Source organism: Populus nigra, chromosome 4 (assembly GCF_951802175.1).
Source record: "Populus nigra chromosome 4, ddPopNigr1.1, whole genome shotgun sequence".
NCBI classification, from domain to species: domain Eukaryota; kingdom Viridiplantae; phylum Streptophyta; class Magnoliopsida; order Malpighiales; family Salicaceae; genus Populus; species Populus nigra.
The window spans coordinates 14,436,534-14,454,788 of NC_084855.1; the positions used below are offsets into that span (position 1 = coordinate 14,436,534).

General features: G+C 30.8%; 2 protein-coding genes and 1 pseudogene across 2 annotated transcripts; 2 read left to right on the forward strand and 1 right to left on the reverse strand.

Annotated features, from left to right (window-relative positions):
• Window positions 1–3,692: 3,692 nt before the first annotated feature.
• LOC133692699 (putative expansin-A17) lies at window positions 3,693–5,045 on the forward strand. Its single transcript, XM_062113809.1, has 3 exons — window positions 3,693–3,915; window positions 4,045–4,366; window positions 4,469–5,045. Exons 1-3 carry the CDS (start codon window positions 3,777–3,779, stop codon window positions 4,776–4,778), a joined length of 771 nt encoding a protein of 256 aa, XP_061969793.1. The 5' UTR covers window positions 3,693–3,776; the 3' UTR covers window positions 4,779–5,045.
• A 4,864-nt stretch (window positions 5,046–9,909) lies between these two features.
• Window positions 9,910–10,926, forward strand: LOC133691714 (putative expansin-A17; annotated as a pseudogene).
• Window positions 10,927–11,527: 601 nt separating this feature from the next.
• LOC133691100 (germin-like protein subfamily 2 member 4) lies at window positions 11,528–12,845 on the reverse strand. The gene is made up of 2 exons (XM_062111437.1): window positions 12,398–12,845; window positions 11,528–12,286 (listed from the first exon to the last, which is right to left on the reverse strand). The coding sequence occupies exons 1-2, from the start codon at window positions 12,501–12,503 to the stop codon at window positions 11,739–11,741; spliced, it is 654 nt and encodes a 217-aa protein (XP_061967421.1). The 5' UTR covers window positions 12,504–12,845; the 3' UTR covers window positions 11,528–11,738.
• Window positions 12,846–18,255: the final 5,410 nt, after the last annotated feature.

Genomic DNA, 18,255 nt, shown 5'->3' on the forward strand with positions numbered 1-18,255 from the left:
CTAGATTCAGTGATGAGACAATGGAACTTCTTGTACTTAGCTCTGTTTTAGAACCTAAAGACAACTTTAAATCATTTAAAGTTGATGCTATTTACAAACTTGTTGAGAAATTTTATCTTGAAGATTTCAATGAACAAGAGATGTCTTATTTGAGATCTCAGCTGGAGCATTATCAGATTGATGTGATTCATCATGAGAGCTTCCAGAATATGTCTACCATTTCTGAATTATGTCGAGGATTAGCTGAAACAAATAAGTCGCAGCACTATCATTTGATTGACAGGTTGATTCGTCTTGTTTTGACTTTGCTTATTTCCACTATCACTACATAGCAAGCATTTTCAGCTATGAAACATGTTAAAACTATGCTTCGCAATAAAATAGAAGAGGAGTTCTTAGCAGATTCTATGATGATTTACTTTGAACGAGAGCTTGTTGAAGATATTGATTCGGATTCGATTGTAGATGAATTCTATTCTACAAAACATCGAATGGTGCAGCTTTGATAGTATAATTTATTTTTATTTTTATTTTGAATTTTATGTACTTTAAATTTTATTTTTTATATATTTTATGTTATGTATTTGAATTAAAACTTTATTGTTAACTTGACAAATTTATATATTCGAGTGAATGATTGATCTTAAAAAATAATTTATGTGTATTTATATCATAACCCAGGATAAGAAAAATTTCTAGCTCCACCCCGCATAGAGAAAAAGAATATATATATATATATATTGAAAATGAGAATTCATTATAGTTCAACTTAGTTTTATTTTCTCAGAAATAAGTTGATTAAAAAAAAAGAAAGGGAAAACCAGGTTTGGTTTTATTTTTTAAAACTCCCATTGCTAGAAGAAAGAGAATTTCATTCTTTTGTACAAAAGTCAACGAGCCGTACTACAGAAGTACTGGAGCTTATGCATTACGTAAGTTATAGTTGTTTACGACGTTCGATGTTATAATAATTACGGCATATAAAAATCTTCTCTCCGTTTTTTTTCTTCTCGTCTGCCAATTACAAAGTTGAACAACATCGAGGAAATCAGTTGCAGATGGACCGGTCGGTTATTCACTGAGAAGATTCGGCACTGTTTGTCTAGACGGTGCAACAGTGCTTTTTGCAAAATTTAAATTTTAGTATTATAAATTATTTTTTTTAATGTTTTGGTATCCTTATGATCAAGGGTGGAATCAAAAAAATTTTCTGCCCTGTACTATTAAATAAATATATAATTTTTTTTAAAGATCAATTACTAACTTATATACATGAATTTTTGAAATTAATAATAAAATTTTAATTCAAATACACTACTCAAAATATTAAAAATATAAATTTGAAAGTACATAAAATTGAGGTAAAAGTAAAAATAAACCCACTATTAAAATTATATTCTTCAATATTTTATAAAATATAATTAATTCATCCATAATCGAATATAAATCGATATTGTAACAACTCTTTAACTGTTATAAAATAACAATCTCATGTCAACTAAAAAACAAGTAATTAAATTTTTTTTCTCTTTCGATTCCTTTTTCCTTCACTTGATTCTTCTTTAAATTAATGTTTAATAAGTTGTACTTTGTAAGTTTATAAGATTATTATCTCTCTTTTTTTCCTTAAATTTTTTTATGTTTTTCCCTTACTTTTCTCTCTCTCTCTTTCACCTTTTCTTTTCTTTCTTCTTCTATTCTACTTTTGCCCGGTCGGCAACATATAAAAGGAATGAAGAGTTGATTTGTTTTATTTTTTAATAACAAATAATCATTTTACCCTTAATGAGTTGTTTTGCTTTTATTTGACAGTTCTTTTTTTTTGTTAGCACTACCAAGTTCCATTCATCTTAAAATTTTAACTAGATTTTATTCAATATATTTTAAAAACCCTCGTACAATTTCAGCTCAATCTGATAGTCGGATTGAAACTTACGTTCAATAACATAAAACTAGTCAAATTATGATATTTCATTAAATTTCTGAATTTCTACAAAAATTTTAAAATTTTAACTCAAGCAGAATCATCATATTAGTAGGCTTCACGTAAAGTTTTAGAATTTTTTGATAACTCAATTGAGAATTACAATTTTTTTTCACATAAAACTAATCAAATAATATTGATAAAATCTTGACCTGGGCTATAGCCCACCCAAGCCTTTAACATGCCTCCGCCTTTAGTTATGATGTCCTAAAATTAAAAAATATTATTTTAATATATTTTTAAATAAAAATATTTTAAAAACAATTATTCTACTGATTTAACTTCTACCGAATTAACCTGTTGTTATCTTTCACGGTTTTTGTTCTTGATGGTTGTAAATCATTGGTTTGGGCAAATATGCCAGCAAGAGTTAAATCCAAGGCCTTGGCATGAATTAGTCATCACAAAATATTCTATTGCTTTACATTTCAAATAAACAATACGATCCCATGTGTGAATCATTTATTGGTTGGTTGTGTGAGCTCACTAGGGATGTCATCACCCATGTGCCATGAACGTGAACATCCCCCACGACATGCCAAGATAAACGGTACGTACCCTAGCTAGTCAGCATCACCACCAGGATAACTATGCGTACATGTATAGATAACTGACTTGTATTTTATCTTAAACTTCTTCCATAAATGTGTTTATTTCTTGATAACAAGTCATAATAGCTCTTAAATATACCTAGTGGTTGCATGCATAGCTGCGAGCACAAAAGAAAATTATTATTTGCAAGTTACATTTGATGTTTTTTCATCGATTTGACTTTGAATAGTTTAGTTGTAGCCTTCAATTCATACCCTTGCTAGGCGTTAGTTATGGAAATGTTCTGTTATACAGTTGCAGACTAGATATATATAGTTGGCGTTGCCTATAAAAAAATGCTCTGGCAATAGTTTATTGTCTGCTTGGCGATTGGCACGTCAACTGTACTATAACGTACCACGAATCTTACAAGCTACTGCAAGCAAACTTTTTGTTCTGGTTTTGGACTTGTCCAAATCCCAAGAACTTGAACTGATGCAACATGTGGGATATGCTGATATGGATGAATCCTCTGGGTTCGCTCATGCAGGTTTTAGGTGACAGCAGCATATATATATGCATGTATTTATGAAAAATTAATTACACATTCCTGATTTGATTGTAATTCTGACGGATATTGCCGTGAAGTCTAGTTAGAAGTATGATTGGAAATGCAAAGAATATGATAAATAAATAACTTTCTACCGAGAGGAAATTTCTTTACGAGCATCTTGAAGTAACGTTGGAAGAAGTCAGTTTCTTACAGAGTGGGTAGCTTGTCTTTGATCTAAGTTATAGGAAGGACACCACCTAACCTTTTTTTTTTTTTTTTTTTTTAATTTGGAGCACACTTTGATATTTAAACCAGTTCGGTGATAATACAAGAGACTTAAAAAATACTATCATGATTGTATTGCACATCTAGATAATCAAAATGACTCTTTGAAAAACACTCTTTAATTTACAGTATTCTCTAGACTCACGTATTAATTCAAGCTTATAGAGATCTTGCCTAATGCCCTTGTTGCCGTTCAATGATTATGGAATATATTGCGCTCAGTCAACGTGGTTGCAATCAATTCCCCCCCCCCCCCCCCCTTTTCATATTGCTTGAATGATATTTTAATGAGCCGACAGAATGTGAGTAGTGATTATAAATAGTTGCCGAGTTTCCTATCTTTTTTATCAAATTAAACTAGCTATCTAGCTCTAGCAATAGCAAATAAACCAGCCTTCATTGTCTTGGAGAACAGATAATATTATGGCAAGCCTTTCTGTTCTCAGCTGTGCAGTATTTTTGTTCCTAGGTATATACTGCACACAGTTTCACTCAGCCTCCGCGGCATGGCAACAAGCCCATGCAACTTTCTATGGGGGAAGTGATGCTTCTGGTACAATGGGTAAGTGCTTATTTACTTTCAGTATTCTCTCTTTCTATGTACTCTAAGGGAAAGTATTGCGATGCAATATGTGAAGATACAGTTGTTCAAAAAAGTGCTGACTGTTTTGAGTTAATGATGCCCATTTAGGTGGTGCCTGTGGATATGGAAACCTTTACACCGATGGCTATGGAATAAAAACTGCGGCACTGAGCACGGCTTTGTTCAATGATGGCAAGTCATGTGGCGGGTGCTATCAGATAATCTGTGATTCAACGAAGGTTCCTCAGTGGTGCCTAAGGGGTAAATATATTACCATCACTGCTACTAATTTCTGTCCACCAAACTATAACCTCCCTAGTGACAATGGCGGCTGGTGCAACCCTCCTCGGCCGCATTTCGACATGTCTCAGCCTGCTTTCCAGACTATTGCCAAGTACAGAGCTGGAATTGTACCTATCCTCTACAGAAAGTACGTTCTTATTAATACTTAATACCTTCCATTCCGAGTCTCTTGACATGAAATTTTGGAACTATGTGTTTTCGTGTTTTATTAATCTTGGTGTATCATCAGGGTGGGCTGCGACAGAAGTGGAGGCATCAGATTTACCATCAATGGAAAGAACTACTTTGAGCTGGTGCTTATATCCAATGTCGGTGGAGCTGGGGATATCTCTAGGGTATGGATCAAAGGGTCTAAATCTAACCAATGGGAAGCCATGTCAAGAAACTGGGGATCCAATTGGCAGAGCCTGAGCTATCTAAATGGTCAGAGCTTGTCCTTCAAAATCCAAACCAGCAATGGGAAGACCAGAACAGCACTCAACGTGGCACCCTCCAATTGGGTATTTGGGCAGTCCTTCAAAAGCAATGTTCAGTTCTAATTCTAAAAATCATGCACAGGATAGCTGCAAAAGTTCCTGATAGTGTGCCTATTCCCCTTTGCAACCTGTCGTCTTTAATTTGTTAAAGTGCAATTTGTTTTTTTTTGTTTGTTTGTCCGCACTGTATTTTTGGACGTCTGTATTAAAAACCATCTTGGGCGTGGCTTGGCATTTTACGATTAAGCCCACCGAGAAAGTGAAGAAACTTGTGTAAGCGCAATGGTCTGCTTCGTGCATTACTATATACATTTCCAAATTCCCATGCCATTCTCTTACCTTTATTTATGTTACCTCTTCTAATTATTACGCAGACTAATTTTTTTTAATATAAAAGAATGTTCAAGTCATAGTATTTTTTTAAATAAAAAAATTCTAAAATTCTATTTATTAACTTTACTGAATTTAATAAATTTGACTAATTTAACAATACAATCTGAAAAAACATCAATAATAGCAGATAAAATGAAAAAAAAATCATAATTAACTATAAAAAATAAGCATGAGCGGTTACTATCATACTCAAGAGAAAAAAGAAAAGTCCTTTGAAAACTCATTGTTACTCCATTATGAACACTAGCCCACCACCATTAAGAGTATGCTTATATTTAATTAATTCATTTTAATTAATAAAGAATTTTGATAAAAAAAATGTTGAATCTAAAAAGGAACAACAAACAAAAACACCCGAGGTTCATTTTTTAAATTAGTGGAAAATCATATATAAACCAATAATTTAATATTGAATGATGAAATTTAAAAAAATACATCAATTTCAACAAATTATAAAAGTATAAAAAATTAACAATAGAAAGAATAAAAATCAAATATGAAAAGAAAAAAAATATAAAGTGAGGTGAAATTGGGGAAAAAAATCAATTTAAAAACAATATAAAATAAAAACAAATAGCAATCAAAAAAGTGAAGATCAATTCTAATAGATAAAAAAATCAAAATTGAAAACAAATATAATTTTATAAACTAATTCAAATAAAATAAAGAGTAATAAAAAGAAAAGGGATTGAATTCAAAGGAAAAATAAATTAAGGGGCTGCTGGTTTGAAAATTTAGAGGGGATGCATGGAAATGAAGGAAGAAAAAGAAAAGAAAGAGGAAATGAAGAAAAGATGGTTGACACCACACCAAAGATCTATTCGCCATACGTTTGGCTGAGTAAAGAAAAGGCTGCTGAAACGATTCAAACATCATTGTAGAAGGGTATTTTTAGCCGTTGTAATCAACTACAGATGCCAATTTAATATAGCAGAGAGGCCGACACAAGCGCGTCAACCATTTTTTATTTAAAAAATATCAAATTACCCCTCATCATACCTAATAATAACGAAAAAAAAAACCCATAAAGCAATGAAGAAAATGCCCTCAGCCCAAAGGCATAAATATTTCCTTCCAAGGGCAATTAGGTTCTTCTTATTATGCTTTTTAGTTAAAGAATTTTTTATTTCAATGGTAAGTATGTCATTTTCCTGTGAATTCAAGTATAAAATACCAAAAAGCTCATCTATACGAGGTTTATAAATTTTATTTTTAAATGTATTTAAGTTATTTTAGCGTTTAAAATTAGTTAATCTTAAAATGGTGAAAGTTCCTTGTGTAAATACCGTTTTACCATAAGAAATTAGCCTCATAGTTTTTTTTTCCTGGGTTTGAAGAGCAAAAAAGTAAAAACATTATTTTCGTCAACAATTTTTTTATCTAGAGAAACAGTGTTTTTTTAATTTTTAAAATAGCCGCCGAATTTGAGTACCGAGCAACTCAGCAGCGTGGTTCGAGGGAGATACAAGACTAGGCGAGTTCTGATCATTAATCTAAGAGAAAAACTGGGTTGATCCACACAGAACATGGGGGATGCCGAAACGTACCTGAACTCCCCCCGAAGACATGCCATGAAATGCGGCACCCTAACTAGGTATGACTCGTGATCAGAGAACAATTGTACGCTCATATTCCATGAATACGTATTTACAATTATAAATAATTCATATTTGGATTTTTGATGGATTTGACTTTTAATATTTTAGTCAGGAATCTTCAAACATCTGTTAGGTGTTAGTTGTCTCTTTTGCTCGTCGAGTTAACGGTACTGGGAGAACGTACGTACCACGGATTCAACAACGTGGTGTCCTGTATTTTTTAAAATTTTAAATTATTTTTTATATATTTTAAATGGTTTTGATATGTTAATATAAAAAATATTTAAATATATTTTAAAAAATAATTATTATCACAGTATCAATTATTATGTTATTTATCCAAATACAGGGAATTATACTTATAGTTTAGTCCAATTAACTAGAAATGATATAAAATTAAAAAAAAAAAACATAAGCACTCATGTCACTTAAGTTTACGTTAATGTAAATTTTTTTTTTTATTTCGAGCTTGTTTGAAACTAAATTGTATATTGAATTAAATTAAATTTTATATATAATTTGAATTAAATTGATAATCTATTATAATTATATTATTTTAAATATTTATGAAAAAGAATTCAATTAACAATCTCAATTATTTTATCCTGAAATTATATTTTTTTGTTAAAAAAAACCATTATATATATTTATCTTTTTTTAACTATTATCCTTGTATTATATATTTTTACCATCTTTATGCTAATTCTCTAGTCTACCTCTAGTATTCGAGCATTGGACTGGATATAGCTTTAATCATTCTTCATGTTAGACTTCCCCTTTTATACGATCAAGGATATCCCAAAATCTGATTTGAGGATGCTCTTATGCAATTCAAGTCTTAGAATAAACTCGATCAGTACCAAATCAATTTGGTGGCAGATAATTTTTTTTCATTCTAAGTAAAAGATGAGAGCGATGCTGGCCCTTTTAACTTAAGAATTACAAGAGGCTAAAGGGGAGGACATATTTTTCTATAATTTAAATATGTCCCATGGATTATATTTTAAAAAGTCTGCAAATTGTTTATTGCTCCCATGGATTATATTTTGATGATTGTTCTATAATTTAAATCAATATCCTAATTAAAAAAATTCTTCACTAAAAAATTGATTTATTATTTATTGAATGCGGTTTCTTGAGCATCGATAATCAATGCTCAATACAATTGAGAATGATAGAAAAGTAAAATAAATTATAATTTATAAAAGATATTATAAGATGTACGTCTTTCACTGTTTGGTTTCTGTAACTTTTCTCGTTGTGTTATTATAGACCATATTGATCTTATACAATGCAAATTTACACTTTGATCTTTGTAGTTTTTCAGTGTTGACATTTTAATTTTAAAATTTTATTTTCTAATATTTTAATTACTGAAAGCTAAGATAGAAGAGAGGAAGTTATTAGAAATGAAAAGGAGAGACGATGATTTCATCCAATTATAGTACGTAAAAGATAATTTTGGTGTCAATAAATTAATCTTGAAGATAAGAGAATCTAAAAGCTTAAAAATAATTTTATATTTCTCTCTAACACGTTTCCTCAAGTAAAAGATTTTCAGGTTTGAAACTCGCACAGACTCATATAATCTTATATTTAATTTTTATCAAATAGAATAGGGGTAGTGAGATTTGAACTCGTAACCGTTTGGTCAATAAGATTCTAATATCATATTAAATAACTATATCAATCAATCATCTCAACCTAAACGTAAGTTGTTAGGTGAGGTTCTAAAAATAATTTTATATTAATCTATAACACATTCTCTCGAGTGAAAATCATTTGAGTTTGAAAATTATATAAACCCAGATTATCTTGTGCTTAGTTTTTATTAATTAAAATGAAGATAGTGAGATTTGAACTCGTAATCGACCACTTGGTCAACAAAACTCTGATACCATGTTAGAAAACATCTCACCATAAAAAAAATTAAGTTGTTAGGTGAGTCCCTAAAAATAGTTTTATATAAATCTTTAACAAAGTTCAATGAAGATTGTTTGGACCTTTAATCATGTAGAAAAAAATAGATCAGAATTCTCAAAGTTTGTCTTCATTGATCTATTTGATTTTATAATTTAAATTAATTAGAAGATGTTTTTGAAATTAAAAATATAATTATTGAGATTTCTATAATATTTTTAGGTGAAAATAAATTACGGTTTAGTTATGGGATCTAAATTATTCAAACCCTGATTAGGAGAAGTGGGGTGACTTAGAATTTGTTATGAATATTTATTTTAGTTGTCACAAGTTCTTATTTAATAAACCATATTACTGATAAAAACAACTGCTTAAAAGAAAAAGGAAATAGATGAATAAAAAAAATTTGATTAAATAAATATATATTTTTTGTTTGTAATTTAAATTGTTGGATTTTATTTAAATATTTATTATAATTATCATAGAATTCAATAAAAAAACTCAAACGGGACAATTTCTCTCTTCCCCAGCTAAATATCTGGTGAATTCTTTTTATTCTTTTTTTTATGAAATTCTCTAACTTCCCCGATCCTATTTATTTTAAGTCTCTCCCAATCTTTTTATTTTATTTTATATAATAAATTTAAAAAGCATATAAGATTTTGATTTTGATTTTGATTTTGGGTAGTAATTTATATATATCCATTATTTGAAAGGTTTGGATTGAAAACTATTAAATTTTATAAGAGGAGCGGAGAGTTAATATTTAATTTATACAAGTATTTCATTGTTAATGTTGGTGGGGAATACCAAACTGATCCGCACATTCTTTCTCCAACCAAAAAAATAAATTATATTATTCAATGTTCATACTAAATGACAAATTATATTATTCATTAGAAAAAGGGTAATTTAATTAGTAACAGAAAGAGTAATTTAATTTGGATTTGATTTTTTTTTATAAAAGAAAACCCCAGCATTATCCTTAATTTAGAGGAGTTAGAAGTTATTTTCATGGTTTTTGTCAATATTGCTACTGAGAAATTGACTAATTAATGCCCCTATCTGTTAACCAATGATTACAGAACGGTATTCACTCAATCAATTACATGATTAGAGTCAAATTTCGATTCTTTTTTTCAAATTGCATGCGAACATTTTATTGAGCAGACGAAGATTTAGCGGTTATTATAAATAGCAGCAGTTTACATCATCTTCTATATATATCAAAACTAGCAACAATAATTACATCAACCAACCTCGTTTGTTTCTCAGAAAAGACAATGGCATATCTTTCTATTTTCAGCTGTGCAATCTTTTTGTTTCCGGGTCTCTTCTGCAAACAACCTCACGTACGCGCCTCGGCGACATGGCAACGTGCCCATGCAACTTTCTATGGTGGAAGTGATGGTTCTGGTACAATGAGCAAGTGCTAGTTCAATTATATGTCAAAATGTCTTTACTTGAACTCTCTATAGTTCATTTACCAGAAAAGAGCTAAATAGTTGTGACAAATGCAGTTTATGATCGAACAATATTTGTTCAAAATGATGCCCAATTAGATGGTGCCTGTGGATACAGAAACCTTTACACTGATGGTTATGGAATAAACACTGCGGCGCTGAGCACAGCTTTGTTCAATGATGGCGAGTCATGTGGCGGCCGGGGCTATCAGATAGTTTGTGATGCAGTCAATGACCCTCAATGGTGCCTTAAGGGTAAGTCCATTACCATTACTACTACTAATTACTGTCCGCCTAACTATCGTCGTGCTAGTGACAATGGAGGATCGATGGTGCAATCCTCCTCGACCGCACTTTGACTTGTCTCGACCTGCCTTCCAGGCTATAGCCAAGTACAGAGCTGGAATTGTACCTTTTCTCTACAGAAAGTATGTTCTCATCAATACTCAGTGCTCTTCCGTTCCGACAATAGTATTTAATTATGTGGTGGCTTGTTGATTTAAACGGTATTGGTATATCAGGGTGACATGCAAGAGAAGGGGAGGCTTCAGATTTACCATCACTGGAGGGAGCTACTTTGAGCTGGTGCTTATATCAATTGTCGGGGGAGCTGGAGAGATCTCTAAGGCATGGATCCAAGGGTCTAAATCCAATAAATGGGAAGTTATGACAAGAAATTGGGGTGCCAATTGGCAGAGCCTAAGCTATCTAAATGGTCAGAGCCTGTCCTTCAAACTCCAAACCAGTGATGGGAAGTTCGTAACAACCCTCAACGTGGTTCCCTCAAACTGGGCATTCGGGCAGTCCTTCAGAAGCAATGTTCAAATTCACGCATAGGTGCCAAAGTTCCTCACGATGTGCCAGTTTTCCTTCGCCATTTGTCTCAGGCCACGTTTGTTTGTGGGAAATTACTCTCTTTTTGAAAGTGAATTCCAATTAAAAAAACAATCAGAAAAAAAAATGAAACATTGAGAGTATAGCTTGGGTGAATTATCAGCACTGTCATAAAATCTGCGCCGCAACGCAGGTGTTCTTGAGGGCACATGCATCAGTTCCTTAGAACAGCTCCCATGGTTTCACAGATGACAAAAATAAAAACCTACTTGACTAAACAAATTAAAACATAAAACTACAGTTAAGCCCCTAAAAAAAGTATGAAAATGCCTGGTTCCGTTTCTGTAATCATCAGCATGGTTGCTAGCTGTGGCAATTCCTGCAAGTTCATCGTCACGGTCAATCCACTCAGATGATGAAGGGGTGGTGTATATATATCGTAAGAAATAGATAGCAATCTCGTCGAAGTTTTTCAGCAATTATAGTATTAAAGAAAAGGTACCCTCCCAGATTCTAAAAATCTAACTAGAAAAACTAAATTAAAATTAAAATAACAACCTGCTGAAGACAATGGATGCATGTAAGTGTAAGTTGCAAGTCAAAATTATAGTATAACTTGACTCATAATTCCGGGACAGTATTATTATTTCTCTTGCTGTTAATTTAAGATATAGCGAACATCAACTTATATCCAATAGCATTCTTCAATTCAGGGAAGAAAAGAAAAGAAAAGGAAAATATATAATTACAAATATCAACAAAGAGACTTTATCAAGCATATACAGTACCGAATTGGGAATTTTTTAGGAACAAAATTAGGACTTCTTGGGGGCAAGCTTGGTTTTGATCTTCTCAATCTCCTTGGTACCAACTTGGAAAGCTTTAGTCAAGACATTGTCAGGAACTGCTGGGGTTGAAGTAAACAAGGTCATGGCAATGGACTGGGTACCAGGCAACTGACTATTGAATGCTGAAATTACAGAGGCTGCCTTGTCACCGTTGTTCTTCTGGAAATGAACTAAACCTCTAGGGAACACGAAGACTTCGCCTTTCTTGACAGTCTTTGAGATCAGTTTGTTTGCAGTGGTGATAAATCCAACATCCAGTTCACCTTCCAACACAAAGATCATTTCAGTGGCTCGGGGGTGAGTGTGAGGCGGGTTAAGGCCGTCAGGTGCATAGTCAATACGAGACAGTGACACGCCTAGGGTGTTTAGGCCTGGGATTTTCTCAACATTGCCTCCTGTTACAAGTGATCCTACTGAATTGTTCACTTTTCCTGGTTTGGCTAGACCGTCAAAGAAAAAATCAGCTTCAGTGATATTTGTCTCTGCCTTGCATGTAAACCCATTCACTTTAATTCCTGCAAAACGCAACCAGAATAAAAAATGCCAGTCAAATCATTGTGCAAAGACTGCGGCGGTGTTTTATAAACAGAAAGCACCCCGTTGAAACAAAGCTACACGAAACATACCTGCAGAAGTATTAGCCACGCAGAGGTCTTGAAGCATGTCAGGATCGTAAGCAAGGGCGCTGGAGATGACAGTAAAGATGACCAGATATGTGACAACAGCTGCCATTTCCTGCTATGGAAAATAGAAGTACAGCTATCAAGGAGACAATTATGATGCAGAGGAAGGACAGGTCTCGTTCTGGTCTCGCTGTGGACGCCCTAGCAATATTTTATAGCAGGAAACGATTTCTCTATATAGATCAGATTGGTACCTGGGTTTCTGGTGGGTCAGTTAAATAAATAAAAGAAATGCATACCTCAATTAGCGTCTAAATTAATCAAGCTATAACGTACAGGTTATTCATTGTGAAGCGAAAAAAGAAGGCTTTCAAGGATTAGGTGACAGATGGGCAAGGCTTAAAGGGAGAGAAACCTGCTAGTTTTGGGTCCATGATTATACTGGAGAGTCAGAAAATTAGGCCTTGAAGGAAACCTTTACCAGCACCAGAACCAGAAACAAGGGAATTGGGTGCTTGAGATGGGACAGCTCTACCACCGAACTTTAGTTTTATCTGCCTTTTTTTTTTTTTTGCTAAGCAGCGGCCCTTGTATCAATGGTTGAAGGGTCCAATCTATGAAACTTGGACCATCTCTTAAACTCAGGTTCTCTGTCGTCTCTGCTCATGCAGGGTTCCTTGTCTCTTTCTTTCCCTAAAGTACCCTGAAAAGAATGTCCGTCTTTATGAAAAGTAAAGGGTATTATAGTATTAAAGAAAAAAATTGCTTCTTCCCTGACGTAATTTCTGGCAAGAAAAGTGTAGGTGGGAGAGGTCTTTCAGAGTAATTACCATAGCAACACGCCTTACAAAACACTCCTTAAAAGAGGTAATTTTAGTTAGGATTGTCTTGAAAAGATATATGGTTAATTAAAATTGTGGTTAAAATTAAAATTAAATAAAAAATAATTTAATATAGTTAGTTAAAAAAATGCTTTTTAAATTGAAGTTATAAAATAATTAAAATATATATATTAATATTTATAGTTTTTAATTTAAATATTATAGATTTAACTACTGTTATTACATCATAAAATAAATAATATTGATATCAAATATTTTTTATTATTCCATTAAACTATGTGCAATTTCATCACATACGAAATCTATCCAACAAGGACTATATTTTCCATGGTTTCTTAAGCGCGTAACAATATCAGGTAAAAATATCATCAAGAACAAAATTGAGATTGCAATTAAATTATGCAAATGTTACGTCATCAAATGATCTCCTTTTAATTTTCTGAATAAAACACAAAATAAAAATAATAACTGGATCAGATCAAACAAGAACAAAATTGGAATTGCGATCAAATTCTGCAAATGTTACGTCATCAAACGATCTCCTTCTAATTTTTTGAATAAAACACAATTAAAAATAAAAATAAAATTTGAATTTTTTTAACCAGATCAGACCCGGTTCAATATATTTTTAGCTTTGGACCGAACCCGATCTGGCCGGAACAATAACCAAAACAGTGGAGAGTGACTCCACTGTTCACGTGAACAGTGGAGTCACTCTTAGTGAACTGTGAAGAGTGAATTATAATTCACTTCACTTAAGTTAACAATGGAGAGTGAAAACTCTCCATTACGTCCGCAGGTTTGCGGAAAGTAGCAGAGAGTTGCTTTCCAAAAACCTACAGTTTTAAGCAATTTTAAATGGCCCCATATGAATAGTATATTGTGGTTCTTCGTTACCAAACATTTAAAAGCTACATTTTGCTTTAAAAGCAACCGCAGCCGCGTAAACAAACGGCTACTAAATGTTCACAAAAAGAAAACATAACAAATATGCTTAAAGGCATGGGAGATTCACTCATGTTTTTCTATTCACGAGTAAAATGTGGTGATTATTTTATCCTTCCCATTAAAAAATAAATGCCTTTGGATTAAAAGTATTTTGGTATTTTCACAAGGATCATAAGTCATTATTGATTTGTTTGGAGTGTTTTTGTTTATAAAATATTTTTATAATCGGTAAAATAACCAAAATATTCCTAGAAGCAAAAAATATTAAGTGATGCCGAGTAGGGGTATTTAGATATTTTTCCTTTTTATACACAAATAAAATTACACATGTACCTTTGGATGCAAGACTAATCCATTGTTGCCTTGGGGTATTTTTATCTTTTAACCTCGTTTTTTTGTTGATTGTAAATTTGGTGTAAGGTAGTTACGTGATTTACCATAAAATAATAATTTCTTATTAAAAAAGATGCTGCTGCATGAAGATCACGTGCCAGCGCATTGGAATCGCACACGCTTTAGGCGACGCATTCAGCGGTTTCTTGTTGTCAAAAGTGATCGTATTTCATCTTAGATTATTCTTCGTCATCTTCTCTTTCATTATAGATGGTGCGTGTGCTCCAAAGATGGTCAGTGTATCGCTGACGACCCTCTATTTTTCCTTCCTTTATTTCTCTCTCTTACCCCCATAAATGCACTATAATTCTTATTTTTTTTGTTATTTCCAATTCAGACCTTTGAATTTTGATTGTTGTTTTTTAGTCATTTTCTTTTTATTGAATTTTTGTTTGTTTTCAATTTAACCCTTAGTTCTTAATTTATATATATAAGATATTTCAATTCAATCCTTTTACTTTTAATTTCTTATTTCTTGTCCTTTTTTTATCAAAGTTTTTATGGCTTGCAATTTGATCCTTCAAATCAAGTCTGGTTTTTTTCAATGATAATAATGATTTCAATTGGGTCTATTTTCTTTTGATTTCTTTTTGTTTTCTTTGGCTTTTTGGTCAAAGTTTTTATAATTTTCAATTATATTCTTCAAATCAAGTTTATGGTTTTTATTTTTTCAATGATGATGATGATGATAGTAGTGGTGGTGGTGGTGGTAACAATAATATTATTATTTCATCACTATTTTTATAATAATAATAATAATTATTATTATTATTATTATTATTATTATTATTATAAAAATAGTGATGAAATAATAATATTATCGATGATGACAACAACAACAATCACAATATTAATTAAATTAGCGATGATGATGATGTTATTAATGATAGTTGTGACTATAGTAATAGTAATAGTAATAATAATAATAATAATAATAATAATAATAATAATAATAATAATAATAATACCAACAACAACAGTAGTATTAATAAAAAAAAGTAATAATAATAATTGTTGTGGTGTTGTGGTGGTAACAATAATACTGCTATTACTACTACTATTATAAATAATAATAATAATAATAATAATAATAATAATAATAATAATAATAATATAAGAGAGAAGAAGATGAAGAAGAATAACGATGATAATAAAAATATTAATAATAATTATTGTAGTGATAGTGATAATGATAATAATAATAATAGCCACAACAATAATAATAATGATTGTGGTGTTGGTTGTTAAAATAGTAATAATATCAATAAGAATGTTGCTATTTGTTACTTATAATGATAATTAATATTAACAATAATTATGGTGGCGGTGATAATAATAATAGTGGTAGTTATAATAATCTTGATCTTTATTTTTTGAATTGTTATTTTTTAAAATTCTTTTGTATGATTAGATTTTTTTTTCCTTCAATTTCAACCATTAATATTTAATTTTTTTAGAATTGAACTTCATGATTTTTCTAGATTGGGTGCTTCAAGTTTAATGACTCAGGTCACAAATTTAAAAAAGTTAATATATTTTTTTAGAAAAGCTTTACAATTCTTTTTATTTTTAATCGGGTTATTCCAGTTATATAATGTAGACCACGGGTCTACATGGGTTTGATGGGATGTCCCATATTGACTTAACTCTAATTAGCGTTTTTACATATTTGTCACACACACACACACACTAAATTTTAGTACCAAAACATCGTTTTTTGTTCAAAAAAGTGTTCGAAGCGTGGGTATGGAAGCTTGTTTTGTATATAATAAGGCATCAATTCTCAGTCTACACTAAATCATTGACCCACGCTACACTATGGTTCGAGTCAAATTTTTCTTGAACATAAAAAGGAAATTTTAGATATTACTAATGTTTTTTTAGTGGAAAAAAAATCTAAATTATGTGGGGGGGGTTGACTTGATGTGACCCAATTTACTTTGTCCAAAAACAACTCGGACAACCTGTAAAAACATAGTTTGACTTAAAAAAAATTTCAAGATGACATTTTTTTTTTTACATTAAGATAACAACATATTGGATTGACTTAGATCAACTCAAGTAAACATGTCAAATCCATTATTCAGGTTATGAGATTATAATAACCTCATAGAATATAAATCAAAATAAATTATAAAATATAATTTTTAATTAACTCAATATTAAAGGATGGAATTGGAAAAAAAATCAATTAAACAAATGACAAAAAAATTGACCCAAGTTAACATGTCAAACTCGCAACTCGAGTTATAAGACTGAGATAACTCTATAGAAAGAAAATCAAATCAAATTATAAAGTTCAATTCTCAATTAGTTCAATGTTAAAAGATAAGACTAACAAATTAAATCAATCACAAAAACATTAAAAAAAAACAACACAAGTCAATCTGTCAAACTTATGACCCGAGTCATGAAATCAAGATAACCTCACAGAAATTTTAATAAAAAAAGATGACCTAATTTAACTTGAATTAACTTACTAAATCCATGGCTCTAACCATAAAACTGAGATAACCTCATAAGAAGTAAATAAAAATAAATTATGAAGCTCAATTCTCAATCGATCATGTCAACCTCAATGTTGTATGATGAAATTTGTAAAAAAATTTAATTAAAAAAATAACATAAAAAATTAGTAAAGTCAATATGGATTAACCCTTTAAACATTATTCCTGAGTCATGAGACCAAGATAACTTTATAAAATTCAAACCGAAGTAAATCATAAAGCATAATTCTCAATCAAATACAATATTAAATGATGAAATTATGAATAAATATCAATTAAAAAAATAAATAAATCAAGTGAATTAACCCACCAAACCTACAACTCGGGTCATGAGATGAGGACAACCCAATAAAAAGCAAATCTAATGAAGAACATGAGACCGAAATAATCTATTAAAATGAAAATTATGATTTAACAGGGATTAAAATACTAAAACTCGTGATCCCGATTATTAGACCAAGATATCCTCATAAAAAATAAATCAAAACAAATTATGAAACTCAATTCTTAATTGACCCAATATTGAATAACAAAAATTGGGAGAGATTTCAATTTAAAAAATAACACAAAAAAACAACCCGAATCAACTCAGATTAACCCATTAAGCACTATTCTTAGATCATGAGATCAGATTAACCTAATAGAAAGCAAATAAAACAAATCATAAAGTATAATTCCAAATTAACTCATTTTTAAAAAATCTTGGGTTAGTTTTTTTGGTCAAAAACCCACTTTTCAACTCTATTTTTTTAAGAAACACCTAAATAACACCCTTATAACATCAAAAAACTAATTTATCAAGTTAAAAAAAAATCCAGGAACACAAATTTAAACTAGGTAAAGATTTTCTTTACCGACTTCAATTTTTTTTTTCAAACAATATTAAAATTCAAATTAACCATCATTAAAATTCTATTACCAAATGAAACTCGAAACCTATTGACCTCAAAATCAACTTTTTTAATAAACAAAATAAATAAAAACCAATAATTTTCTTTCTCCTCACTAAAATTTAATAGGTCTCTCTTCCATCTCAAATCTAAAAACTATAAAATAAAAAAATAATTTTTTGAACCAAATTTAAATTTTAAAAAAATTATAGGTACAAAGATTGAAGAAATAAAGTTGAAGAATAAAAATAACTTTTGAATCAAACTTTAAATTGGTAATA